This window comes from Mandrillus leucophaeus, unplaced genomic scaffold, assembly GCF_000951045.1.
Source record: "Mandrillus leucophaeus isolate KB7577 unplaced genomic scaffold, Mleu.le_1.0 Scaffold78, whole genome shotgun sequence".
Classification (NCBI taxonomy): domain Eukaryota; kingdom Metazoa; phylum Chordata; class Mammalia; order Primates; family Cercopithecidae; genus Mandrillus; species Mandrillus leucophaeus.
The window spans coordinates 2,369,775-2,395,680 of NW_012108474.1; the positions used below are offsets into that span (position 1 = coordinate 2,369,775).

Consider the following 25,906-nt stretch of genomic DNA (forward strand, 5'->3'; position numbering starts at 1 on the left):
AAAAAAAAAAAAAAAAAAAAGAAAGTGTTCTGACGGCTGTTGCCGCAGAGATCTGTGAGCCTGCATGTAAGTCCTGGCCTTCTCTTTAAAGGTGATGGCCCGCTCCCTCTCCCCACCCCCGGAGTTGGAAGAAAGGGATGTGGCCGCGTACTCGGCCTCCTTGGAGGATGTGAAGACAGCTGTCCTGGGGCTTCTGGTCATCCTTCAGGTGGGTGTTCTGCAGGAGGCCTCTGCGCCCTGGGTGCACATGGCTAGCTGTTGTGCACCAGCTACATCTGCGTTGTGTTGGAGTCTTCCCCAGTGGGAGCCGTGCCCTGCCTGGGTTTGCTGAGGGTGCAGTGGTCCCGGCAGGCAGCGGAAGCTTCCTGCTCTTGTGGAGGGATGGAAGGAGATTCTGTTGCTTGCCTCTCCTGGTCACAGCTGGGATGCAAGAGGCCCTGTTCTACGCACTGAGCAGAGCCTGTCTCTGTGCTCCTGAGTCAGGGCCGGGACCATGTGCCATCCTGGGCACCCAGCACAGCACCTGGGAAGTAAGGGTGGCCCTCCATTCCCGCCCTGCAGTCTGTTTAGTATTTGCAGCTGTTTTGTTGAGATTTGATTCACATATCATGCAATTTACCCGTTTACAGTGAACAATTCAGTGGTTTTCAGTAAATTCACAGAACTCTGCAGCCATCCCCACAGTCAGCTTGAGCACCTCCTGAGCATGTGGGTAGTACACGCTCCCATCCCCCGCTGCTCCCTTACCCCCAGGTACCACCAAGCTGTTTCCTGTCTCTGTGGATTTGCCTACTCTGAACGTTTCATGGAAGTGGAGTCACACACAGTTCATCCACAAGAAGTTGGATGGTAGAACAATTTCCTGTCTTGTGACTGGATTGTTCCACCCAGCGCCATGCGTCCAGGCCCATCTAGGTTGTGGCAGCCGTCGGTGCTTCCTTCCTTTTCATGGCAGAGTAGCAGTCCATCATCTGGAGGGAGCACATTTTGTCTATTTGCTTCTCCATTGGTGGACATTTGGCTTGTGTCCGCCTGGCAGCTGCGGTGTTGGTGCTGCTGTGAACCGTCTCTTGTGAGGGCTCCGCCTGCATTTTCACTTCGCCTGGGTCAGCACCTGGGAGCGGATTGTTGGGCCCTAGGTTTAGTCTGCATGTGATGTTTCTAGGTGATACGGGGCTGTTTTCCACTGGTGCTGTGCCATTTTCCATCCACTCGAGCAGCATGTAAGGGTTCTGATTTATCTGTCGCCCAGGCTGGAGTGCAGTGGCGTGGTCTTGGCTCACTGCATCCTTCGCCTCCTGGGTTCAGGCAATTCTCCTGCCTCAGCCTCCCGAGTATCTGGGACTACCGGCGCCCGCCAACACACTCAGCCAGTTGTTTGTTTTTTTTTTTTTTTTTTTTTTTTTTTTTTGAGACGGAGTCTCGCTCTGTCACCCGGGCTGGAGTACAGTGGCCGGATCTCAGCTCACTGGAAGCTCCGCCTCCCGGGTTTACGCCATTCTCCTGCCTCAGCCTCCCGAGTAGCTGGGACTACAGGCGCCCGTCACCTCGCCCGGCTAGTTTTTTGTATTTTTTTTAGTAGAGACGGGGTTTCACTGTGTTAGCCAGGATGGTCTCGATCTCCTGACCTCGTGATCCGCCCATCTCGGCCTCCCAAAGTGCTGGGATTACAGGCTTGAGCCACCGCGCCCGGCCAGTTGTTTGTATTATTAGTAGAGACTGAGTTTCACCATGTTGGCCAGGCTGGTCTCAAACTCCTGACCTCAGGTGATCCGCCTGCCTCGGCCTCCCATAGTGCTGGAATTACAGGCGTGAGCCCCCGCGCCCAGCCTGCCTCTAGTTTTCAAAGCCTCACAGCATCACTTAGGGGTAATTATCAGTGTCAGTATCGTGTAAAATACAACGTGTGAATCAGTTTGCTCGAAAGCTCATCCATAAGATGTTGGATGGCAGAACCATTTCCTATCATGTTTATTTGTCATGGTGTTTTATTTGTTGCCATGGAAGTTTAAAGTGGTGATTAATTTTTTATTATTAATATTTTGAGACAAGATCTCACTCTGTCACCCAGGCTGGGGTGCAGTGCTGTGATCATAGGTCACTGTAGCTTCGAACTCCCGTGCTGAAGTGATCATCCTACCTCAGCCTCCCAAGTAGCTGCGACCATAGGCACACGTCACACACCTGGCTAATGTTTTCATTTTTGGTAGAGATGGGGTCTTGCTGTGTTGCCCAGGCTGGCATCAACCTCCTGGCCTCAAGCAATTCTCCCACCATAGCCTCCCAAAGTGCTGGGATTTCAGGCGTGAGCCACCATGCCTGGCCGTGGTGTTTGATTAAAAACCAGGCATTTGGCTGGGCGCGGTGGCTCACACCTGTAATCCCAGCACTTTGGGAGGCCTTGGCGGGCGGATCACGAGGTCAGGAGATTGAGACCATCCTGGCTAACACGGTGAAACCCCGTCTGTACTAAAAATACAAAAAATTAGCTGGGCGTGGTGGCGGGCGCCTGTAGTCCCAGCTACTCCGGAGGCTGAGGCAGGAGAATGGCGTGAACCTGGGAGGCAGAGCTTGCAGTGAGCTGAGATCCGGCCACTATACTCCAGCCTGGGCAACAGAGCGAGACTCCGTCTCAGAAAAAAACAAAAAAAAAAAACACCAGGCATCTGCCGGGTGCGGTGGCTCATGCCCATAATCCCAGCACTTTGGGAGGCTGAGGTGGGTGGATCACCTGAGTTTGGGAGTTCAAAACCAGCCTGACCAGCATGGAGAAACCCCATCTCTACTAAAAGTACAAAATTAGCCAGGCATGGTGACACATGCCTGTAATCCCAGCTACTCGGGAAGCTGAGGCAGGAGAATCACTTGAACCCATGAGGCAGAGGTTGCGGTGAGCCCAGATGATGCCATTGCACTCCAGCCTGGACAACAAGAATGAAACAACATCTCAAAACAAAACAAAACAAAAACAGGCATCACCTCCTTGGTGTCTCATCCACACGAGCACCATGCTCTTTACTGACTGGTTGGGAAGGGGTGTGCTGGGCTGTGGGGGCCTATGGCCTGGAAGAACTGAGAACCTTCCTGTTTCTGCAGAGGGAAGGAAAAAGGTTCTGTTGCCCTTACTTGGAACTCCAGCCCTGGAGGCCTGAGGGTCTGGGCCGTAGAACTGAGATATTTCTTAGTTGAGGCAAAGTCCTGGTTTTGGCTGTTTTCATTTCTTTATTTTTTTGAGACAGTTTCACCACTATGTCACTGGAGTGCAGTGGCACGATCTCACCTCACTGCAACCTCTGCCTCCGGGATTTAAGTGATTCTCCTGCCTGGGCCTCCCAAGTAGCTGGGACTACAGGCACCTGCCACCACACCCGGCTAATTTTTGTATTTTTAGTAGAGACGGGGTTTCACCATGTTGGCCAGGCTGGTCTCGAACTCCTGACCTCAGGTGATCCACCCAACCCAGACTCCCAAAGTGTTGGGATTATAGGCGTGAGCCATCATACCTGGCCTGTTTTCATTTCTTTTGTTATTGAAAAGTAACACAGTTGACTGTTGAACAGTATGGAGCTGGGGGTGCTGGCCCCTGTGCAGGTGAAAATCCCCATCTAACTTTTGACTCCCCAGAAACTTTACCAACAGCCCCCTGTTGACTAGAAGCCTTGCCAATAACAGTTGATTAACTTGCAGTTTGTATGTTTTATGTGTTATATTCTGTGTTTTTACAGTGAAGTAAGCTAGAGAAAAGCAAATGCTATTAAGATGCTGGGCGTTGTGGCTCATGCCTGTAATCCCAGCACTTTGGGAAGCCAAGGCAGGCAGATCACGAGGTCAGGAGTTCGAGACCAGCCTGACCAACATGGTGAAACCCTGTCTCTACTAAAAATACAAAAATTAGCTGGACGTGGTGGCACGCACCTGTAATCCCAGCTACTTGGGAGGCTGAGGCGGGGGAATCGCTTGAACCCGGGAGGTGGAGGTTGCAGTGAGCTGAGATCACACCACTGCACTCCAGCGTGGGCGACAGAGCAAGACTGTGTCTCAAAAAAAGAAAAAAATCATAAGGAAAATACATTTCCTGTTCCTTACGTGGAAGTGGCTCATCACCACGGTCTTCATTCTTGTCATCCTCATGTGGAGGGGCTGAGGAGGAAGGGGAGGAGATGCATGGTCTTGCTCTCTTGGATGGGAGAGGTGGAAGAAAATTGGCATATAAGTGATCACTGAGGCCAGCCTCATGCTGTTCAAGGGTCAGAGTTTGCAGAATGGACACGGTGACGAGTTTGATTCCCCTTTTCCTGCCTGCCCAGTGGGCCCAGCAGGGCAGCACCTGCTGTTGGTCCCGTGTGGCCTTCCTGAAGTGGGGGGTGCCAGGCACTGTGTGAACCCCCACCTCCACCTCTTTTTTCTCCAAGGCAGGGAGATTGCTTTTATGTTGTAATATTTTGAGATAAGGAGAAACTGTTAATCATTTAATCATCTTTTTTTTTTTTTTTTTTTTGATGGAGCCTCACTCTGTCGCCCAGGCTGGAGTGCAGTGGCACGATCTTGGTTCACTACAACCTCTGTCTCCCGGGTTCAAGCAGTTCTCCTGCCTCAGCCTCCCAAGTAGCTAGGATTACAGGCATGCACCACCATGCCTGGCTAATTTTTTTTTTTTTTTTGAGACAGAGTCTTGCTCTGTCGTCTAGGCTGGAGTGCAGTGATGCGATCTCGGCTTACTGCAAGCTCCGCCTCCCGTGTTCATGCCATTCTCCTGCCTCAGCCTCCCAAGTAGCTAGGATTACAGGCACCGGCCACCACGCCTGGCTGATTTTTTTGTTTTTAGTAGTGATGGGGTTTCAGCGTGTTAGCCAGGATGGTCTCGATCTCCTGACCTCGTGATCCGCCCACCTCAGCCTCCCAAAGTGTTGGGATTCCAGGCGTGAGCCACCGCGCCCGGCCTAATTTTGTATTTTTAGTAGAGTTGGGGTTTCTCCATGTTGGTCAGGCTGGTCTTAAACTCCTGACCTCGTGATCCGCCCACCTCAGCCTCCCAAAGTGCTGGGATTCCAGGCGTGAGCCACTGCGTCTGGCCTAATTTTGTATTTTTAGTAGAGTTGGGGTTTCTCCATGTTGGTCAGGCTGGTCTTGAACTCCTGACCTCTTGGTCCGCCCACCTCAGCCTCCCAAAGTGCTGGGATTACAGGCGTGAGCCATCACACCTGGCCTCAGTCGCTTCTTTGAATGATTCTTTAATCATTTAAAGGTGTTAATCATTTCTTTAAAAGAATAACAGAGTAAGTTTTGTAAATGTTACCACTCACCTCCCGAGTAGGCTGGATTTCCCCTGACTCCTGCTGGCCCCGGCCCCAAGGTTGCTGGAGGCACCAGGTGCTCTCACACCTTGCCTCACCTGTCAGGGAGGTTCCCTTGGCCTTTCGGGAGGGGCTGCCTACACCTGGGATCGCCCCTGCAGCGCACACTCCCCGCCCTATTCTGCCCCCTCTGACGTGCAGCTGGAGCTTCTCCATGGATGGACGCTTCCTCAGCTGTTGATCGTTGCCCTGATGAGACGGGCACGAGGTTGGGTTTTACTTTTTGCGGCTGTGGAGAGCGAGCCCTGGTGGTCCTGGGTTTGGGGGTCATGTGTTTTCAAGTGCGCGCTCTAGACAGGCCGTCCTGGCCCCGCCCCCGGACAAGGCGCTGTCTTAGGCTGCGTTTTCAGCCCCTGCGCCGTGGTGAGCTGCGTCCTCTCTCTGCAGACTAAGCTGTACACCCTGCCTGCGAGCCATGCCACGCGCGTTTATGAGATGCTGGTCAGCCACATTCAGCTCCACTATAAGCACAGCTACACCCTGCCAATCGCCAGCAGCATCCGGCTGCAGGTACGGTGGCCTGCGGTGGGCAGCCAGTTCCTGGGGGCCCAGCCAGGTGTCCCCATCTCGGCAGTTGCAGTTCATGGAAGCTGCAGAGACAGCCCCAGGATGGGGCCTCAGCTGACCGTCCCTCCTCTGCACCCACTGTGGCCGCAGCCTCCCCAGCCCTGGTGTCCTTCCCTCTGCCTGCAGTCCACGCATCTGTGGCTTATCACTCTAAGCCGCACGGTGGCATAGGTTGGGGCAGAGAAAAGGAAGCACGGCGACTTCCGGGGCAGTGCATGGCCCTGACGCTCCTGATGCTGCACAATCTGTGAAGGACGTGCAGCAGAGGGCTGGGCAGGGGGGCAGCACGGGGCAGGGCTGTGAGGGCAGGGCTGGGCAGAGCAGGGCTGGAGGAACTGCGCTGAGTTTGTCCTATGGATGTTGGCACCAGGCTGAGCAGAGGTGACTGGGATGGGAGCCCTCCCTCCTACAGCAGGTGCTCTCTGGGGCCACCCCTGTGACCTCAGAGTCCTGTTCAGCCTGTGAGTGGAAGAAGTGGCAGGGCTGGAAGCTGAGCTCCGCTTTCTGGCAGTTGAGGGCGTGTGGTGCTGCCAGAGGAGCAAGGCGCCCATCCCCTCCATCCCAGGCGGGCCCAGCTGTGGTGGTGGGGACATCAGGCTCTGTGAGCTCTGAGGCAAGCAGGGAGGGAAGAGGCTGTGGGTGCTGGGCCTCCAGTGTCACCAGGACAGAGCCTGTGTCTGTGTTGGGATGTGGGTGTGTGCACATCAGCAGGTGTGCCTTTTCTGAGTGCTGTGTGGTTCGGGACGTGGGTCCGAGCAGGTGGGGCGCCGCCTCTCCTGGGCCTGCATGAGCCTGGCTCTGGATTTCCCTGTCCTCTCCCTGACAGGCCTTTGACTTCCTGTTGCTGCTGCGGGCCGACTCCCTGCACCGCCTCGGCCTGCCCAACAAGGATGGGGTCGTGCGGTTCAGCCCCTACTGCGTCTGCGACTACATGTACGCGGGACCTTCCCCACGGCCCATGAGGCTCAGGGCGTCAGGCGCTGGGGCCATGGTGGCAGCTGGTCGCGTGTCTGAGGGACGTCCCAGGGTTGGGAGGAACCAAGTCTGCTCTGTTCCTTCTGTGGGGACTTGGCCTCAGCTGCTTCTCTTGCTTCTGCAGGGAGCCAGAGAGAGGCTCTGAGAAGAAGGCCAGCGGCCCCCTTTCTCCTCCCACAGGGCCACCTGGTCCGGCGCCTGCAGGCCCGGCTGTGCGGCTGGGCTCCCTGCCCTACTCCCTGCTCTTCCGCGTCCTGCTGCAGTGCTTGAAGCAGGTGAGTGGGGTGAGTGGGGCCAGGCAAGGACTATCCGTCCCACGTTGGGCCAGGAGGACGGGGAGCTGCTACCTGCCTGCTAGGCCTCCCTCCCTGCCTGGCCCGTGGAGGGCAACCGTCCCTCAGAGCTGAGCCTTCCCCCTTCGCTGAGCAGCTGCAGGGACACAGGCCTGTGCTGGGCAGGCTCCCCCTGGCTGAGAATGGGGCTCCAGGGCCCTTGCTGCTGTCCAGCCACAAGCAGAGCCGCAGATGCCAGGCTTCCACCTCTGTCTCCGAGGCCCTGTCCTGACGCCTCCTCTCCTTGCAGGAGTCTGACTGGAAGGTGCTGAAGCTGGTTCTGGGCAGGCTGCCGGAGTCCCTGCGCTACAAAGTACTCATCTTTACCTCCCCTTGCAGTGTGGACCAGCTGTGCTCTGCTCTCTGCTCCATGGTAGCGTGGCCGGCCTGGGGTTGGGGTGGGGGACGCGGTGGGATTCTTCCCCAAAAGACTGTGAGCCTCTAGGCAGAGCAAGTGAGACCCTCCGGGCTGGGGCTCCATTTCCCTCAGACTGAGCTGCACTCTCAAGCAGACTGTGCCTTCGGCAGGGTGGAGGGACCCCTGACCCCACTCGCAGCTCTTGGGACCGACGTCAGGTCCCTAGCCAAGGGCGTGTCACTGAGTGTGGATGTCTCTTGTCCTTTTCCTAAGCGGGGCTCCCATGCTGTTCACATCGCATTCCTGGTGTGTTCCTTGGCAGACACTCCCACCACTCTGAAAGGGAGACCCTTCCTAGGAGGGAGGCAGGAAGGCTCCCCAACCCCTTGGCCCCCTTTCCTGGGCCTGCGTTCCCAGGGCCTCCCCGGCCCCTCTGGCTACCCCATGACCTGGCTGCTGGGGAGGGGTTTCATGGCTGGATTTGATCATCAGCTTTCAGGCCCAAAGACACTGGAGCGGCTCCGAGGCGCCCCGGAAGGCTTCTCCAGAACTGACCTGCACCTGGCTGTGGTTCCAGTGCTGACAGCATTAATCTCTTACCATAACTACCTGGACAAAACCAAACAGGTAGGAGGTCAGAGCAGGACAGGCCAGCTTGGTGGGGCCTGGGATTCCAGGGCTTGGCCCAGGTAGGCCCCACATTGTTCTCATAAATGGGTTTCTGCCAGGCCAGGGGTGAGTGAGCTGGCTCTGCTTCCCCGGGTGGCTGCCAGGTGCCCAGCGTGAGGGCATCCGATTCCCCCGGTGCTTCTAGCTCTCTCAGGCCTGGGAGCCCTCCGGTGTCCCCGTCCACCCCGGCAGTGTCTCCGCTCCGTGCGGAGTGCTGCCTGGCCTGTCCCTGCTGTCCCATGGGGCAGGTGGCCATGCCGTTGGGTGGAGCGGGGCTGGTTCTGAGGCGCAGGGCGGGCAGGCCAGAGGCCTTGGCTTCTGCCTCTCTCCACACCCACCATCAGGTGCTGGAAACTCACAGAGGCACTGTGCCTTCACCCGCGATCTGCCTCAGGTCCCCCGTCCCAGTCGCATTCCTCCACACCTCTCTTTGACGTGGTCCTCCGGGATGAGGAGCTGGTATCCTAGAGATTCTGGCTCCCACTCAGGGCCATGCCTGCCAGGAGCTGAGACTCGGCCCATCTGTGCCCCAGGCCTCAGCTCCTGACGGAGGCCCTGTGGGGAGGTGATGTCGAGTTCCCACCCCTCAGGCTCAGCCCCACCATACTGGGCCACTTCAGCCCCTCTGAGAGGCTCCCCAGGTCCTCACAGGTCTTGCCCCAAAGCATAGCCAGCCTTGCTGGGCTGCAGGTTCTGAGGCCTTACTGGCCCACAGTGTATCCGAGGGCTGAGGCCGGCTTTGGGAAACGGAAGCTGTTCCCGGGACACTGCCTGGCAGGCCGTCTGGCCCCAGGCTCTGCCTGAGTGCCGCTCATCTGCTGCTGTCCTCATGGAAGACACTGCCCAGGGTTGGTGTGGGATCTGGCGGCCTCGCCACTTCAGACAGCGCAGCCCCTTGCAACAGAGCCAGCCTGTTAGGACCCCAGGAGCGGGCAATGAGATCCCAGTGTGTCTGGGTTCTGTTGGCCTGTGGGATGGTGTCGGAATTCCACTGACCGGAGCAGTCTGCTGTGCAGAGTCTGCTCGAGTAGCTCAGCGCCGGTGGCTCTGCCCCATAGGCATTCAGGGACTTCCTAAGCCTTGGCCCTTCTCCCGGTGGAGCGCTGGAGGTTGGTGAGACGGAGGCGAGGCTGCTTCTGCTGCGGGCGGGTGGGGCTTGAGACGCCCTGTCTCCTGCAGCGCGAGATGGTCTACTGCCTGGAGCAGGGCCTCATCCACCGCTGTGCCAGCCAGTGCGTCGTAGCCTTGTCCACCTGCAGCGTGGAGATGCCTGACATCATGATCAAGGCGCTGCCCGTCCTGGTGGTGAAGCTCACACACATCTCGGCCACAGCCAGCATGGCCGTCCCGCTGCTGGAGTTCCTGTCCAGTGAGTCCCCGCCCTGCCTGCACATGCACCCCTGAGGTTCGGGCTGTGCCCTGTGTGGAATACCCTGTGCGGGCTTCTCTGATGCCCTCTCAGGACTCCTTGGGGAACCTGAGTGTCTCACCTGCTGTTGCCTCAGGGCCTGGGTGTCTCTGCCTGGCTGCTGTGAGTGCTCTCCCTCCTGGCCTTGAGGGGCGGCTCCTCTCACCCCTCTAGTGTCCATGTGAACGCCCCTCCTTGAAGAAGCCTCTTCTCCCTGAGCCTTGGCCCTGCCCTGGTTCTGGGCCTCCTCTCTGTCCATCAGAGCACACATTGCTTCATGGGGGCTTTGTTCGCTTCCCCCAGACTGACTTCAGGAGCTCAGGTGCCTGCCTCTTCCGCTCAACTGCCTAGTGTGTGTCTGGGCGGGTCCTCAATGTTTAGATGGCAGAAGGGCACTGCTGGGCCAGCACTTCGTGTAGAGGCTGGAGAGGAGATTGTGTGTACTTTGTGGGCCACATACGGGTCCTGTCAGTCTTTCTGTGTTGTTTATAATCCTTTAGAAGCATAGAAGCCTGGCCGGGCGTGATGGCTCATGCCTGTAATCCTAGCACTTTGGGAGGCTGAGGTGGGTGGATCACCTGAGGTCAGGAAATCGAGACCAGCCTGGCCAACCTGGCAAAAGCCCGTCTGTACTAAAAATACAAAAATTAGCTGGGCATGGTGGCGGGTGCCTTTAGTTCCAGCTACTCGGGAGGCTGAGGCAGGAGAATCTCACGAACCCGGGAGGCGGAGCTTGCAGTGAGCGGAGATCACGCCCCTGCACTCCAGCCTGGGCGACAGAGCAAGATTCCGTCTCAAAAAAAAAAAAAAAAGTGTGGAAGGCTTTCCTCACAGGTCACACAAATGGCAGGCCACAGCTGGAATTGGCCTGGGAGCCGTAGTTGGCTGGCCATGGGACGGACAGCTGAGGCCAGGGTTGGGAAAGCCCCGTCCGTGTGACTGTGGCCTTCCCTCCTCTGCAGCACCCCGTTGCTGTCGTGGGCAGAGCAGCCTGTTGGCCTTTTGAGGCCCTGCATGGGACCCCGGCTCCCCTGACCACTGTCTTTGTTACTGCAGCTCTGGCCAGGCTGCCGCAGCTCTACAGGAACTTCGCCGCGGAGCAGTATGCCAGTGTGTTCGCCATCTCGCTGCCGTACACCAACCCCTCCAAGTGAGTGGCCGCCCCAGGTCCTGTGCCTCCAGCCCTGGCCAGGCCTTGCAGCAGAAAGCCCTGGCAGCCTTGGTGCCCAAGGCCTGAGCGCCTCTGCTTTTTGCACTTCATGCCCTGGGGACGTTTCCCTGGTGCCAGGATGGAGTGCCAGCCCCCTTCTCATCTCAGGTTTAATCAGTACATCGTGTGTCTGGCCCATCACGTCATAGCCATGTGGTTTATCAGGTGCCGCCTGCCCTTCCGGAAGGATTTTGTCCCTTTCATCACTAAGGTAGGCCCAGGGCCGGCGAAGGCTGTGTCCCTTGACAGGCCAGGGCTTGCTTTGCCCTTGGCTGTCCATGGCTAGGGCAGAGTGATGACGGGCAGGCAGAGGGCAGTGGGAGGGTGTTTGGGGCTGTGCCTATGGTGCTGGGGGCTCTGCTGGGCAGCCTGAAGGGGTTTGATGCATGGTGGGCATGGAGGGGTGGGAGCTGGTGCTGCTGCCTTGCCCTCAGCGAGCAGCTTGTCCCCGGCCAGGGGGCACCCAGCAGGCCTGTTGAGGGCCGGGCCTCCACCCCGCATTGCCGCCCCTCACTGTCCGGGCCTGCTCACTCTGCCAGGGCCTGCGGTCCAATGTCCTCTTGTCTTTTGATGACACCCCCGAGAAGGACAGCTTCAGGGCCCGGAGTACTAGTCTCAACGAGAGGCCCAAGAGGTACGGCCTGCAGGGGTGTGCCTGGCATCAGTGTGGGCGGGGAAGGACGTGGGGCCGTGGCCTGGCTGACGGTGCCTCCAGGTCAGTGAGTGGAAATGGGTCCTGCGGCTGGGGGCCAAGGTGTCCTGGAGTATGTGAGGCAGGGCAGGACCTGCAAGGGCCGCTAACACCCCTCAGCCCCTCACCAGGTTGGCCATGGTGGCCTGCAGCACGGTAGCACCATGGCCTGGGTCCTGGCCGCTTGTGCCACACGCACCTACTTGTGGAGTTGGGGAATAGGGTGCAAGCTGTAGGCGCCTGAGCCCCTTGAAGGAGCCCGGCCTTGTCTGGGGCTCCCCCCTCCTCTGCAGCCCCCAGCCTGCCGCCAGCCAGGGACTCTGCTTCACCATCACTGCCGCCTTGCCAGATCGCAAAGAGCTGAGCTGGCCTCTGTGTTCTTGTTTGCATTTCATTTGAACGGCTTTCTCCTCCCGTCCCCCACCTTCCTGCCCAAGCTCTTTTGGCTTTCCCTAGATGGGAATACGGCATTTTCCAGCGTGACCTCAGCTCGGAAGCTGTTCTCTGGAGCCCCTGGGGGCTCGGGGTCAAGCTCGGCCATTTCAGCCAGAGACTCCTTTCTGGGGTCTTGGTTTCTTTTCCTAGTGACCTTCAGGGCCTGGCCACTGAGGCCTCCGTGCCTCCTCGGTCAGAGCTGGGCGGTGTCTGCCTTCCGCGGGTGGTGGGATCGCCTGGCCAGCACAGCCTGGAATCTGCCGTGGGGGTGGCCCCCACACGTTTAATTTGCACTGATGTTTGTTTTGGTGTCATGCGTGAAGCCTTGCTTTTCGTCAGTCATGTTTACCAGATGTATTATCATGCATTTTTGTTTTCTGTCTCTTCCCCGCTAACTGCCCTTTGGCATGGCTCTTTTGCTCATCTCACCCGCGGGATCTCTCCATCCTGACCCTGTGGCCTGGGACCTTTCCTCCTCACCCCTCCACTGGCTTGTTCTCCCCTCCCGGGAGCTGGGCTCTCTGGGGCGTTGGGGCTCCTTCCTCACCCGATAGTCTGAGGATAGCCAGACCCCCCAAACAAGGCTTGAATAACTCTCCACCCGTGAAAGAATTCAAGGAGAGCTCTGCAGCCGAGGCCTTCCGGTGCCGCAGCATCAGTGTGTCTGAACATGTGGTCCGCAGGTAGCGGGACTGTGTTGGGTGGGGGGCACGGACCCTGGAGCTTGGCCCCGTGAGCACCTGGGTGGCAGTGCATGGGGCTGCTTGCATGACCTCGTCGTCTGCCCGTGTCCTCCCTGGCCAGCCCAGGGGGAGCTGGTGACGAGGGGTGGAAGGGTTGCATTCTGTCCCCAGGCCCCGTATGAGCACGGGCTGGCTGCACGCATTCCCAGGCCCCTTCGGGGTGCCACTCGGAGAGAGCCAGGCGTGCCGGGCAGCGGCCTCCACAGGCTGTCCCCAAGGGCCGCAATGCTGGTTGGGGGAGACGCCACTCCTGGTTTTGGCCTTTTCGTATTCTCTAGAACGGACGTTTTTTCTTGGGCTCTCTTCTCAACAGGGTTTATTTTTTGTTGTAGCTGAAAGGGAATAAGGGGCATTTGGGGAGGGTGCTGGGGTGGGGCCAGCCTGGGAGGGTCTGGGTGGGGGCCAGGATCCTCCAGGGCGTGGGCCTGGGCCCCAGGCCACGGCTTCAGTCAGTTCTCCCTGCGGTGTCTGCGTGCAAATATGGGCTCTCGGGCTCTCGGCTGTCTCCTGCCTGGGGGTCACCGCTGCTGGCACTGGCAGAGGGGACATCTGTCTCCTCCTGGAAGCCCGTTGCAGCCCAAGGGGTCCCACAGCCCTGAGTCCATCCACCTCCTTGCCTCAGGCCGGCCTCTGCTGTGCGGGACTTGGCCAGGGGTTGGGGTGGTAGGGGTGCTCGGTGAAGCTTAAAGCCGTTTTCTAGCACATTCTGTATCATGAGCAAAATATTGCCTAGGGGCTATGAAATTTGTATCAGAATGAACCCCGCAGAAGCCTCTTCCCTGTCACTTACGTGTGACTGGTCACTGGGTGTGGAGCCCAGGCAGCCGCTTGCCTGCCTGGGAGTGAGGGTGAAAGGCCATGCGGGGATCCCAGACCTCTGTGTGCTTGCCGGAGGCAGCCTGCGGGCAGAATGCAACGTGGGCCTATCTGCGTGGCCTCCGCCTCTCTGCATGACTACACTGTTTCGCCATGAGGCCGTAACCTAGTGCTCCCGTGGGCTTTGGTGAGGGGGATGTCCGTCTCTCTAGCCTCCTGAGTCTGCTCTGACCAATGGGCCTGGTCTTCCCCACCCGGCGTCTCCCCGTTCTCTGGGGTGATGTGGTCCACGTGATTCTCCAGCCGAGGCTCGCTGGGCCGCCCACACCCTGTTGAGTTCTTTCCGAGCGAGTTCCTCGGCCGTGCATGCATTGAGCTTTGATCCCTTGGTGATAGGCGGCTCGGCCCGCCCTGCCTGGCACCCTGACCCCGGTTGCGGCCTCTCCCTCCAGCAGGATACAGACGTCCCTCACCAGTGCCAGCCTGGGGTCTGCAGACGAGAACTCCATGGCCCAGGCTGACGATAGCCTGAAAAGCCTCCATCTGGAGCTCACGGAAACCTGTCTGGACATGATGGCCCGATACGTCTTCTCCAACTTCACAGCTGTCCCCAAGAGGTGCAGGCGGCACTGCAGGGCTGGGCGGGCCTTCGGGAGCCGAGGCACGCGGGAGCTCCACGGGCGAGCTGGGTTTCACGCTCCCTGTCTTCTAGGTCTCCTGTGGGCGAGTTCCTCCTGGCGGGTGGCAGGACCAAAACCTGGCTGGTTGGGAACAAGCTTGTCACTGTGACGACGAGTGTGGGAACCGGGACCCGGTCGTTACTAGGCCTGGACTCGGGGGAGCTGCAGTCCGGCCCGGAGTCGAGGTGACTGCATCTTCCTTCTCTCCATGCCTGCCAGCCTCGACACTGGCTGTCCCAAGCCCATGCCCCTGCCCACGAGGCACCCTCGTGCCAACCTGGGGACTGAGTCCACCCTGTGCATGGGATTCTCTTCTTAGCTCCAGCCCTGGCATGAATGTGAGACAGACGAAGGAGGCGCCAGCCAAGCTGGAGTCCCAGGCTGGGCAGCAGGTGTCCCGTGGGGCCCGGGACCGGGTCCGTTCTATGTCAGGTGAGCCTTGGCCCCAGCCGCTCCCACACAGGCACCAGGGGTCCCTCAGTTGCTGCTGCTGGTCCCCGTGTTCAGGAAGGCCCCTGAGCCCAGAGGCCGGGGTGGCTGGCTTCAGGCCTGGCCCACGTCCTGACTCGGGGTGAGGCCCCCACAGCTTACCCCACAGCCGTGGAGTGCTGGAGCGCGGCCCGCTTGCTGCAGAGGGGCCTGTTCTGGGAGCTGGTGTTTCCTGTGGGTCTTTAGCCCGGCTCAGTCCTGGAGCCTCCTCTGCTCCAGGGAGCCATGGTCTGACTGCAGGGCAGGTTCTGGGTCCCTCCCTGTGGCCCTGGGTCCACTGAGGCCAGTGCTGTGGTGGGCTGTGCTTCGAGGGCAGAGCTGCCACCCTCTCTGGCTCCCTGTGGCACCAGCCTGCCAGGCCCGGGGGAGCATTCAGCTTTAGGCTGGTGGTTTTGCATCAGGTAGGTGGTGCTCACCAGTCCTCCGCCCTCCTCTTCAGGGGGCCATGGTCTTCGAGTTGGCGCCCTGGATGTGCCGGCCTCCCAGTTCCCGGGCAGTGCCGCTTCTCCAGGACCACAGACTGCACCAGCCGCGAAGCCTGAGAAGGCCTCAGCCGGCACCCGGCTTCCTGTGCAGGAGAAGACGAACCTGGCCGCCTACGTGCCCCTGCTGACCCAGGGCTGGGCGGAGATCCTGGTCCGGAGGCCCACAGGTACTGGGCGGGGCTGGCCTGGGCCCCGTCCCTCTGCCAGTCACCCACAGAGTTGTGGACACACGGGCGATTGCAGACTTGGCCCTCTTGGGGTATTTGGGGGTAACTTTTTTCCCCCCCCGAGACAGAGTGTCGCTCTGTCGTCCAGGCTGGAGTGCAGTGGCGCAATCTCGGCTCACTGCAGGCTCCGCCTCCCGGGTTCACGCCATTCTCCTGCCTCAGCCTCCCGAGTAGCTGGGACTACAGGCGCCCGCACCACGCCTGGCCAATTTTTTTGTATTTCTAGTAGAGACGGGGTTTCACCGTGTTAGCCAGGATGGTCTTGATCCCCTGACCTCGTGATCAGCCTGCCTCGGCCTCCCACAGTGCTGGGATTACAGGCGTGAGCCACCGTCCTGGCCATTTGGGGGTACTTTTAAGTCTCCAGAGGTGAGCGCGAGGGGCGATCCAGGTGGCCGAGGTGGGGCGGGGCCTGTAGTGAACCAAGTGGCTTCCATGGCAGAGAGTCGCCCTCCGCGCCTGGAGGCTGGAAGTCTGAGATCCAGGTGCTGCTTGGCAGGAGCTGCTTCTCAGAGGCCTCAGTGCTTGGCCTGCAGCGGCTTTTCCCCTGTGTCCTCACAGGCTCTTTCCTGGACGTCTGCGTGTTAATCTTAGGAGGAAACCAGCCGTGGCTTGGGTCCACTCTGGTGCCTTGTTAGCCTTCATTACCTTTCCTCTGAAACCCAGTCTCCAGAGACAGTCCTGTTCTGAGTTCCTGGGGTTGGGATTAAAGCACACCAACATGGGGGGCACAGCTCAGCCTCTTCCCAGAGGCAGAGGGAGGCCTGTGCAGAGGCCCAGAGCCCAGGGCCGCCTGGGTGTGGCTGAGGGGTGCGAGGAGTGGGGTTCCGGCCCTCGTGGAGGCCTTGGGTCCGGACTGTGAGGCTGTGGGCTGGAGGCTGCCGCTCACAGGTGCCTCCCCAGTCTTGGCCGAGCCTGGCCTCGGGACCGGAGCTGATTGGGGCGGCAGGGTGGTGGCCGCCAGCGCTGGCTCTGACATTGTGGTCCTGAGGATCGTGGGAGGGAGCATCAGGGCAAAACCAGGGCCCAGCCAGGAGGCCTCCCGGGGGCCAGGGATGGGCATGGGGCGGCGCTGGCCTCAGGCCAAAGGTGCTGCCGTCTCTGCAGGGAACACCAGCTGGCTGATGAGCCTGGAGAACCCGCTCAGCCCTTTCTCCTCGGACATCAACAACATGCCCCTGCAGGAGCTGTCCAACGCCCTCATGGCAGCTGAGCGCTTCAAGGAGCACCGGGACACAGCCCTGTACAAGTCGCTGTCGGTGCCAGCGGCCAGCACGGCCAAACCCCCTCCTCTGCCTCGCTCCAACACAGGTGAGTGGCATGGCGGGCCTTAGCATGGGCTCTGCTCCCACTGGCCTGGTGCTCCTGGTCACGGCAACATGGCTCCTCTCGGCTGAGGGCACCTACACGGCTGGGAGTGGTCCCTGGCCTGCCTCAGCACAATCATCCTCTGGTGTCTGGGAGAAGGCTGGCCTATGGGAGGTGCCTGCCCTGCTCAGGAAACTGGAGCTGGCAGTGTCAAAAGCAGTAGGGGCCCTGTGGAGCCTTTGCCCAGCACCCTCCATGGGGAGTCCAGCACTGCAAGCTCCAGGAGGCTCCGCGGCAGCCTCCCTCCCTGCCTGGGCCTGGGTTTGGACACCTAGGCCCGCCTGCACACTCTTGGCCCCCACCCCACTCGGCACCGTGCTTCTCGCCAGACCCTCTGGCCCTTCTCTGTGGCTGCAGATAGCACTTAGCAGCCTAGGATGTCTACTCACGGGAAGAGGGAGGCCCAGCCCTCCTCAGGTCCGCCCGAGCAGCTTCCAGCTCTGGGCCCTGTGCGCGCCCCTGCCGGCCGCTGGCCCTGCCCTCTCTCCTCTGCAGGCACGGGGCCTGTGCTCTCTGCTCGACCTGTGTGTAGCCCCTCCTCCTGCTGACGTGGCCGCGCACGGGCTTCCCTTGCAGTGGCCTCTTTCTCCTCCCTGTACCAGTCCAGCTGCCAAGGACAGCTGCACAGGAGCGTTTCCTGGGCAGGTATTGGCGCGCCTCTCGAAGGGAAGCGGTTCGCTGCAGAGCGCCACTCTGCCTCATAGATGCTGTGCTCATCGCCTCATCCGCCTGCCCCCATGGTCCGTCTGACCTCCATTGCCCTGGGGAGCAGGTCCCGACTCGCATGAGGACGTCTGTGCAGAACGCCTTGGCTTAGCCAGCGGGATCCCCTTGACTTGATCCTTTTGTGGCTGAGCCCCGTCTCTGCGCTGTGCGAGCACGCCCAGCTTCAGTCCCGAGGGGTGGGGGTGGCCTAAGTCTCCATGGTGACATCAACTGAGCTGCAGACGCTGACGGGGGCCGGCTCTTTAGGGGGAAGCCCGCCCCGGGCCCCTGCCGAGCTGGCCTTGCCCTGGTCTGGTGGCTCCCCGGCCTCTGGTGGCTCCCCTGGCCTCTGGTGGCTCCCTGGCCTCTGGAACCCACAGATGGGGCTGCGTGTGCCTCGCGTCCCAGGTTGACCAAGGGCCCTGCAGACTGACCTCTGCCTGTTACCCCCAGGCCCTGGCAGGGAGTGCTGTGACCTGCATGGTGCTCCCCTGCCAAGTCTCCACGTGCGGACAGGAGCAAGTTCGGAAGGGCTGCGTGGGACGGGCCCTGGGGCGTGTGACTGTGTGTGTGCAGGGCTGTGTGGGCTCCCGGGGGCTGTGTTGGTCCCCTCTGTTGCTGCTTCTACTCCCTTTCCCTGTGCCCTGACGCTGGCACAGGAAATACTGCTTTGGGACCTCACACCCCCTCTCCTTAGTGTCCCCAGCTGTTGGTCTGGCTTGGAGGTGGAGGGTGAGCCTCTGCTCTTGGGAGCGGGCTCCCAAGTCTGTTTGCAAATAGGGTCTTCCCCACGCCACGGAGTCTCTGCCTCCTTCCTCAGTTATGGAGGGCTGGTTTCAGGTGCCCCCTCTTCTAGAGCTGAGGCCCGTCTTGGGCGGAGAGTGTCTTGCCCCTGCCTACCTGGAGGCACAGGGGTGGCTGCTGGTGGACTACGGTGGGCAGAGCCGGTTGCCTGCCCATCCCCCAGGAGCTCATGCAGGAGATGTCTGTGTCAGGGTTACACCCAGGCCCTCCCAGTGTCTTCCCTGCCCGCTCGGTGGATGGCAGCAGTAAGCAGAGCCCTGGGGAGGCTCTCAGGGCTGCTGTCCCTCTGGTCAGAAGGCTGGTTCTCAGAGCCTTCTGTGAGCGCCAGGGCCTGGCCTAGCCCCACATCCAGCAGCCCCGTCTGTGTCCTCCCAGACTCCGCCGTGGTCATGGAGGAGGGAAGTCCTGGCGAGGTTCCTGTGCCAGTGGAGCCCCCAGGATTGGAGGACTTTGAGGCAGCGCTAGGCGTGGACAGGCGCACAGACGCCTACAGCAGGGTGAGTGTGGCTCAGAGCCTAGACCCTCCTGAGCTGGGGGGTCTCCTTGTGGGAGGCAGGGCTCGGCGTGGGTGGGCCTGCACCCGGGGAGCTGGCTCTGTGAACTTGGGCGAGATGTTCTTCCACATCGTTTGTGCACAGACAGTCTGCACTTCCCAGCCGTCCACCTGGGCCGGCCCCTGGCTGCTGGGCAGCCTGTGGTCTCGGGATGCTGATACCTCGGCTCGCACAGTGTGGGGCACAGCTGGTGGTGCTGCTGCTTCACGGGTGGGGACCGTAGCCTGGTGCTTGGGCTGCTCTGTGGCCCTGGGACAGAGGACAGATAGGGCCTCTCACCACCTCCAGGGCAACCCCAGGTAGGCTTGAGGGTGCCTCCTGATGGGGTTCTCTTTGGGATGGTCCTTTCTAGTCGTCCTCAACCTCCAGCCAGGAGGAGAAGTCATTCCACGCAGAGGAGCTGGTTGCCGGGGGAATCCCCATTGAACGAGCCATCTCCTCGGAGGGTGGCCGGCCCTCTGTGGAGCTCTCCTTCCAGCCCTCACAGCCCCTGAGCAAGTCTAGCTCCTCTCCTGAGCTGCAGACCCTGCAGGACATCCTCGGGGACCCTGGGGACAAGGCCGACGTGGGCCGGCTGAGCCCTGAGGTTAAGGCCCGTTCACAGTCAGGGATCCTGGACGGGGAAAGTGCTGCCTGGCCAGCCTCGGGCGAAGACAGTCGGGGCCAGCCCGAGGGTCCCTTGCCTTCCAGCTCCCCCCGCTCGCCCAGTGGCCTCCGGCCCCGCGGTTACACCATCTCCGACTCGGCCCCATCACGCAGGGGCAGGAGGGTAGAAAGGGATGCCTTTAAGAGCAGAGCCACAGCTTCCAATGCAGAGAAAGTGCCAGGCATCAACCCCAGGTGGGCCTCTTGCTTCCGGGCGGGGTTCCTGATACCATCCTGTAGGAACCTGGTGCCTCAGTTGCCCCAGGCCGAGCAGGCTGGGGAGGGTCCTCGCCTGTGCTTTAGGACTGGCTGGAGCCCCTGGGAAGGCGGTGGAGTGGGAGATGGCCAGGTTCTGTGTTCCTCCCTGGGCTGTGGCTGCCCTGGCCAGGCCTTCACCTGGGTGCCCACTGTCTCCTCCCTGTGCAGTTTCGTGTTCCTGCAGCTCTACCATTCGCCTTTCTTTGGCGACGAGTCAAACAAGCCAATCCTGCTGCCCAATGAGGTAGGCGTGGCCTCCCTCTCCTGCAGTCTGCTGGAGCTTTGTGGCTCTGGGGAGTGGTGGGGGGCCCAGCTCTGCTGCTCAGAGCTCAAGCTTACAGGGGGCTCTAGCCTCGGCTCCCTGTGGCAGCCTGCTGTGACCAGCCTGGGTGGGATGGCTTCCCATGGACAGGCATCTGGGGCTCAGACAGGGCTCTGTGTGCCACAGTCACAGTCCTTTGAGCGGTCGGTGCAGCTTCTCGACCAGATCCCATCATACGACACCCACAAGATCGCCGTCCTGTATGTGGGAGAAGGCCAGGTGAGGCTGCAGGGCCAACCTAGGTGCCTGGATAGGGTCAGCTGGGCCTCAAGCCTGCAGGGGGTGGGAGTCTGGGCCCCCTACGCTCCGCGGAGCTCAACACTCCTGGGTACCCTAGAGCATGAAGTGCTCATTGAGCTCCATGCCACATGCTGCTCTGAGTGCTGGGGACCCAGACGCGAGTGACAGGTCAGCGTGTGAGCACCCGGCACGCCAAGGAGTCGGAAGGACTGGGCGGGTGGCACTGGTCGCGGGGCTGGGGAGGGTGCTATTGGTCAGTGAGCTGACAGCTGAGTGGTGAGGGAGAGGGCAGGGGGAGCCTGCATAAGGGGTAGGGGCATCCCGCACAGCAACAGCAGGTGCAGAGGCCAGGGGCACCCTGCCCAGTGGGAGCATCTGTGCTGGGCGGGCACAGTAGCCGACAGGGTAGGCAGCCTCAGTGCCCTAGAGGCTGCACCTTCATCCCAAGGGAAAGAGCAGGGCCTGGGCTGCTGCTGACTCAGCCGAGTCTCAATGAGTCCCTCCTGCTGTGTGGCTCGTGGAGGTGGGTGGTGACGGTCTCTGTGGGAGCACGGTAGGCCCCTGGGGGCAGGCTGCTGAGGAGCCAGGGCCCTGGCTGTGCTTTGAGGGTGGAGCTCCCTGATTTTGCTGGCCAGGCATACACAGGGCTGAGGGAAGAGAGGGGGTCAAGGATGACACCTGGTGTCTGGCCTGGGTGGCTGCTGGAATGAATGGTCCCGTCTACCTCAGGGATCAGAGTGGGGCTCCCGGCAGAGCCCACTGGGCACCCCCACTCTCTGCGGGGCGGGGCCCGGCCCGGGAGTGATGCCACCTTCCCTCTCCTCTCTCCCCACAGAGCAACAGTGAGCTCGCCATCCTGTCCAACGAGCATGGCTCCTACAGGTACACGGAGTTCCTGACGGGCCTGGGCCGGCTCATCGAGCTCAAGGACTGCCAGCCAGACAAGGTGTACCTGGGAGGCCTGGACGTGTGTGGTGAGGACGGCCAGTTCACCTACTGCTGGCACGACGACATCATGCAAGGTGTGGCCTGACCCCCACCCACTCCTGCTGCCCCACGCCTCGGGGCACGGCTCCCATCTGGTCCTGTTGCCCCATGCTTCGGGGCATGGCCCCGGCATCCCCACCCGCTCCAGCTCCCCACGCTGGGTCCGAGCTCAGCAGCATGGGCATGGAGGCAGTGATGGGGCTGGTGGCTTTGCTTCCCAAAGCCCTGCCCCTGGGGAAGGGCTGAGGGCCACTGGCTAGGCACCAGAGGACGTGGCCCCCGCAGGCCCCCAGAACCCCTGGAGGAATCAGGAGGTGCCCCGATGCAAGGCACAAAGGGCCTCAGCACTGGCCCCACAAACCCATCTGGCTCTGCTCACCTGCAGCCGTCTTCCACATCGCCACCCTGATGCCCACCAAGGACGTGGACAAGCATCGTTGCGACAAGAAGCGCCACCTGGGCAACGATTTCGTGTCCATCGTCTACAATGACTCTGGCGAGGACTTCAAGCTCGGCACCATCAAGGTGAGTGAGGGGCTGTCAGTGGGGCTGGGTCCCAGGCAGGTGCGCGCTACTGTGTCCTGGGTTGGTGGGGGGTCCTCCCTGAGCTTTGGTCACGAGGAGCATGAGGAGAGGCCGCAGTGCTCAGGGCCCCATGGGCATGAGCTTCAAGCCCTGAGCCTGAGTTGCATCATCTGTGCCGTGGAGCCAGTGGCCCCTGCTGTTGGGGTTTTGTCAGGAGTGACTGGCAAGTGCAGACTGGGTGTGCTGGGTGGGCACAGTATAGTTGGTGCTTCCTGTCTGCCCGGCGCGGCCCTTGGGCCCCCAGTCTCCCCAGTGGCAGTTGTCAGGCCACTCGCTTGGTTACCGCCACGCACCACTAGGCAGCAACCAGCTTCAGCCTCTTCTGGAGGTGGGCTGGGTCGGCCAGTGTCACAGAGCATGTCCTGGGTGCTCTGTCCGGTGAGCCCCAGTGTGGCAGGGAGAGCTGGCATGGCCCAGGCAGGACAGGTGGGCTGGAGGCCTCACTCCAAGGGCCCCAGGACCCTGAGGCAGCCACTGAACCAAAACCCTGGGGCTGCTAGTCAGAGTCCAGGAGGGGTAGGAGCATAGCGAAGGCGGGCCCAGCCAGATGCCAAGATGATCAATGGGGGACATCCCAGAGGCTGAGGAGGGTGTGGTGGTGCTGAGATGGGGTACACGGCACACTTCATGGCTGGGCAGACGGATTTGGACGTATGCAGACACGCTGGGGGCCCTAGCAAGTAGAGGTGCCCCGCTGTGGCTGCAGCAAATGTGGGTGCTGGGCCCAGGTGTGGAGGGGGCTTGGCCTGTGGGAGGCCAAACACAGCCCCGCTGCCGGAGGGGACAGTTCAGGGGCAGATGCTGCCCATGGAGCCGACAAGCGTCTAGCAGTGCAGCCAGGCAGTGGCTGAGAGCAGCCCTCAGCACACGGTGTGTGCGGGGATGACCTCTTCTCTTGTCCGGGCAGGGCCAGTTCAACTTTGTCCACGTGATCATCACCCCGCTGGACTATGAGTGCAACCTGGTGTCCCTGCAGTGCAGGAAAGGTGGGCCCGGGTGGGGCTGGGCAGGGCTGGGCAGTGCAGGAAAGGTGGGGCCGGTGTCCCTGCAGTGCAGGAAAGGTAGGGTTGGGGTGGGACTGGGCAGGGTGGCGCCAAGGGCCCTGGGCCTGGCATGACCACCAAGTCTCCCCAGACATGGAGGGCCTTGTGGACACCAGCGTGGCCAAGATCGTGTCTGACCGCAACCTGCCTTTTGTGGCCCGTCAGATGGCCCTGCATGCAAACGTGAGTGGGGGCAGGTCCAGGCGTGAGCTGGTGGGACAGGCCCAAGTGCCACCTGAGAGTGAGCTCACCCCTGCCTACATCCCTAGATGGCCTCACAGGTGCACCACAGCCGCTCCAACCCCACCGACATCTACCCCTCCAAGTGGATTGCCCGGCTCCGCCACATCAAGAGACTCCGCCAGCGGGTAGGGAAGATGGGGCTGCCCAGGCTGCGGGGCAGGCGGGTGGGCAGAGCGGGTGCCACGCCTCCTGGACTTGCTGCCCAAGCTGCCTCTGCCTTCAGATCTGCGAGGAAGCCGCCTATTCCAACCCCAGCCTGCCTCTGGTGCACCCCCCATCCCATACCAAAGGGCCTGCACAGACTCCAGCCGAGCCCACGCCTGGCTACGAGATGGGCCAGCGGAAGCGCCTCATCTCCTCCGTGGAGGACTTCACCGAGTTCGTGTGAGGCTGGGGCCCTCCCTGGACAGTATTTTGTGTCAGTGAAATAAAGTCCTGTCGCTGGTGCACAGACAGAGGCACAGGCTGCAGTCAGACAGCGCTTTTATTGACTTTGTCTGCTTGGTGCGGGGGTTGGGTGGGGGGAGGTTGAGGCTCTAGCAGCAGCCGTGCCCGCAGAAGTGGTACACAAAAGCAGGCGCAGCCAACCCCGAGGGCCCTGGGGCTGCCCGGGCCACACAGCACACACGCGCACACACGCACACGCTCACCTTCCTCCACCCTGGGAGCCAGCCACCAGGAGGAGTCTTTTTCTCTAACCACCCTGGGGTCCTCTGACATGCCTAGTCCTGCTTCTTGCCCAGACCCGATGCCAGCAGGCCTGGGCGCTGCTCTCTCACTACCTGGCCTAGGGCAAGAAGGATGACAAAGCCTCTGGGGTGATGAGAGTGCCTGGGGGACAGCTGTGCCCCCAGCACTGGCCCAGGGCCATGGTCGCATCCAAGCAGCAGCCGGGCTGCCGTAGCCCCGCCACACCTACCAAGGTGTTGGGGAGGCCAGCTCTGGGCGCAGGGCCCAGTTTCAGCTGCCAGGCCCCTCAGCCCTAGTGAAAATAGTGACATACAAAAATATATACATTTTAACACCATATAAATTACTGACACGAGACACAGTGAGACGATGCGGGGAGTACGGTAGGAACAGGAGAGGTAATAACTTAGGGGCAGGGTGGCGGCGGCGCAGGCTAACCCTCCCTGAAGCCAGCAGCCTTAGCGATGGGGGACATCTGCCCAGGGGGTGGGGCCGGGCACAGCCCGCTGTACCTGAGGACTCGGGCAAATAAATTAGCATCTCAGAGGCTAGAAAACATCCAATACTGCTGTGTCCTCCCCCAGGGAGCCGGGGAGGGGACCCTGGGTCCTGGTTGGACACACAGCCTCTTTAAAGTGCTGAAGCCCACAGGCAGACAGACACCCCTGCCTGCTCTCTGGGGAACCTGCGTGCAGCCATTCTGCCTGGCCCGAGGCCTTGAGGGTGGCAGAAGGTAATACTGAGCGGTGTCCACTCTGACTCCACAGCCCATCCCCACCAGGGAACGGGCCTAAGTGCTGCTGGGGTGGACCTTGTTCTTGACCCACAGAGGTGTCCTGCTGGGGCCAGTGGCCAGGTCCACACCTCGACTGGCCCGGGCCAGGCGGCTGGGCAGTGCTGGCCGCAGGCCCGGGGATGGGCCACGGGAAGGTCCGGCGGGGGCCCGGCTGCTCCTGCGGCCTTGCAGGCTGTGCAGCTGCTGCTCCAGCTGGTAGACGTCCTCTGTGGCCTGGTTGAGTCGGTCAAACTGGGTGAGCAGGGCCTCAAACACGGCTTGGAGGCGGGAGGGCTCGGGCTCACTCCTCGTCCCCAGCCGGCCCAGGCTCACGCTCAGCCCATCCAGCTGGCTGGAGGAGGTGGAGGGGTGCGACGCATCGGAGCCAGCGCTGGGTGGGGGCACATCCGGGGATACCTTGGAGCCCCTGGAGGAGCGAGAGGGCAGCGGTTCCATCCCTTCAAAGCGGACTTTGTGGCGGAACTGGGGGCGGCACAGGGGCTCAGTCAGTCCGGCTGCACCCTGGGCAGAGCCCAGGGCGTGTCCCTCTCCCCCCCACTGGGCCGTACCCACCTCCTTGACCTTGCTGAGGCCCATCCAGAGGCGCAGCCTGCGCAGGAACAGCTCCACCATCTCATAGTCCTGGGGCTCCCAGGCCGGCCGATACAGCTCTCCACGCAGGGCGTGGTAGCGCCACCGGAGGATGACAGCCCCCAGCCGTAGGGCGCCCCACAGCCGCAGCGCCCAGAGCCCCACACACAGCAGTGGTGACAGGTGCCAGGACTCGGCAGGACACAGGGTAGAGAGCCCGGTCCCAGAGCACAGCACCAGCAAGGCCTGGGCCACACTCCAGAGGGAGTCCACGCAGGAGGACACGAGCTGCGGGGAAGGCGGCATCAGTGAGGGCGTGCAGCTGAGCTGAGCTAAGGGGCTCTCCCTGGCCGCGCAGTCACCTACCAGAACGGCCAGCTGGGCGTAGGCTACCCCGAGCACCACCAGGCCCAAGGTGGCCCCCAGGAGCTCAGGCAGAGCCCGGAATAACGTCTTTCCAAAGACGGACCACTGGCGCACGAAGCGTAGCTGCTGAGCGGCCTGCGGACAAGGGGTCCGTCAGCTTGCAGCCCTGGGGTCTGCGCCCAGCCCCGCGCCCACCGGCCCCGCCCTTACCTTGACCAAGAGCAAGAAAAGCAGCGAGGCCGCCAGGCCACGGGCTGCAGAGCTCAGCTGCGCCACCTGGTCGAAGCTGGT

General features: G+C 61.2%; 2 protein-coding genes across 6 annotated transcripts in view; one reads left to right on the top strand and one right to left on the bottom strand.

Moving 5' to 3' along the window:
- Positions 1-23,663, top strand: part of TSC2 (tuberous sclerosis 2) — a 40,416-nt gene extending 16,753 nt beyond the window's left edge. For 2 of the 5 annotated variants that reach the window (XM_011966972.1, XM_011966974.1), the window contains 25 exons: positions 92-208; positions 5,742-5,864; positions 6,748-6,854; positions 7,021-7,171; positions 7,479-7,601; positions 8,079-8,213; positions 9,435-9,624; positions 10,720-10,813; positions 10,982-11,084; positions 11,413-11,507; positions 14,011-14,175; positions 14,271-14,423; positions 14,558-14,670; positions 15,167-15,379; positions 16,547-16,750; positions 18,692-18,813; positions 19,223-19,710; positions 19,942-20,017; positions 20,222-20,314; positions 21,171-21,357; positions 21,708-21,847; positions 22,815-22,893; positions 23,042-23,133; positions 23,220-23,318; positions 23,417-23,663. In XM_011966972.1, coding sequence (XP_011822362.1) covers positions 92-208; positions 5,742-5,864; positions 6,748-6,854; positions 7,021-7,171; positions 7,479-7,601; positions 8,079-8,213; positions 9,435-9,624; positions 10,720-10,813; positions 10,982-11,084; positions 11,413-11,507; positions 14,011-14,175; positions 14,271-14,423; positions 14,558-14,670; positions 15,167-15,379; positions 16,547-16,750; positions 18,692-18,813; positions 19,223-19,710; positions 19,942-20,017; positions 20,222-20,314; positions 21,171-21,357; positions 21,708-21,847; positions 22,815-22,893; positions 23,042-23,133; positions 23,220-23,318; positions 23,417-23,581 — 3,627 coding nt within the window. In that variant the 3' untranslated portion in view covers positions 23,582-23,663. Of the gene's footprint in view, positions 1-91; positions 209-5,741; positions 5,865-6,747; positions 6,855-7,020; positions 7,172-7,478; positions 7,602-8,078; positions 8,214-9,434; positions 9,625-10,719; positions 10,814-10,981; positions 11,085-11,412; positions 11,508-12,553; positions 12,683-14,010; positions 14,176-14,270; positions 14,424-14,557; positions 14,671-15,166; positions 15,380-16,546; positions 16,751-17,383; positions 17,453-18,691; positions 18,814-19,222; positions 19,711-19,941; positions 20,018-20,221; positions 20,315-21,170; positions 21,358-21,707; positions 21,848-22,814; positions 22,894-23,041; positions 23,134-23,219; positions 23,319-23,416 lie in introns of all 5 variants that reach the window. The other 3 variants (XM_011966970.1, XM_011966971.1, XM_011966973.1) reach the window with 3 other exon arrangements.
- Positions 23,660-25,906, bottom strand: part of PKD1 (polycystic kidney disease 1 (autosomal dominant)) — a 35,710-nt gene continuing 33,463 nt past the window's right edge. The window contains exons 43-46 of the mRNA XM_011967038.1: positions 25,826-25,906; positions 25,616-25,750; positions 25,232-25,537; positions 23,660-25,141 (exon numbers count right to left, since the gene is read on the bottom strand). Of these exons, the coding sequence (XP_011822428.1) occupies positions 24,674-25,141; positions 25,232-25,537; positions 25,616-25,750; positions 25,826-25,906 (990 nt within the window). The 3' untranslated portion in view covers positions 23,660-24,673. The remainder of the gene's footprint in view (positions 25,142-25,231; positions 25,538-25,615; positions 25,751-25,825) is intronic.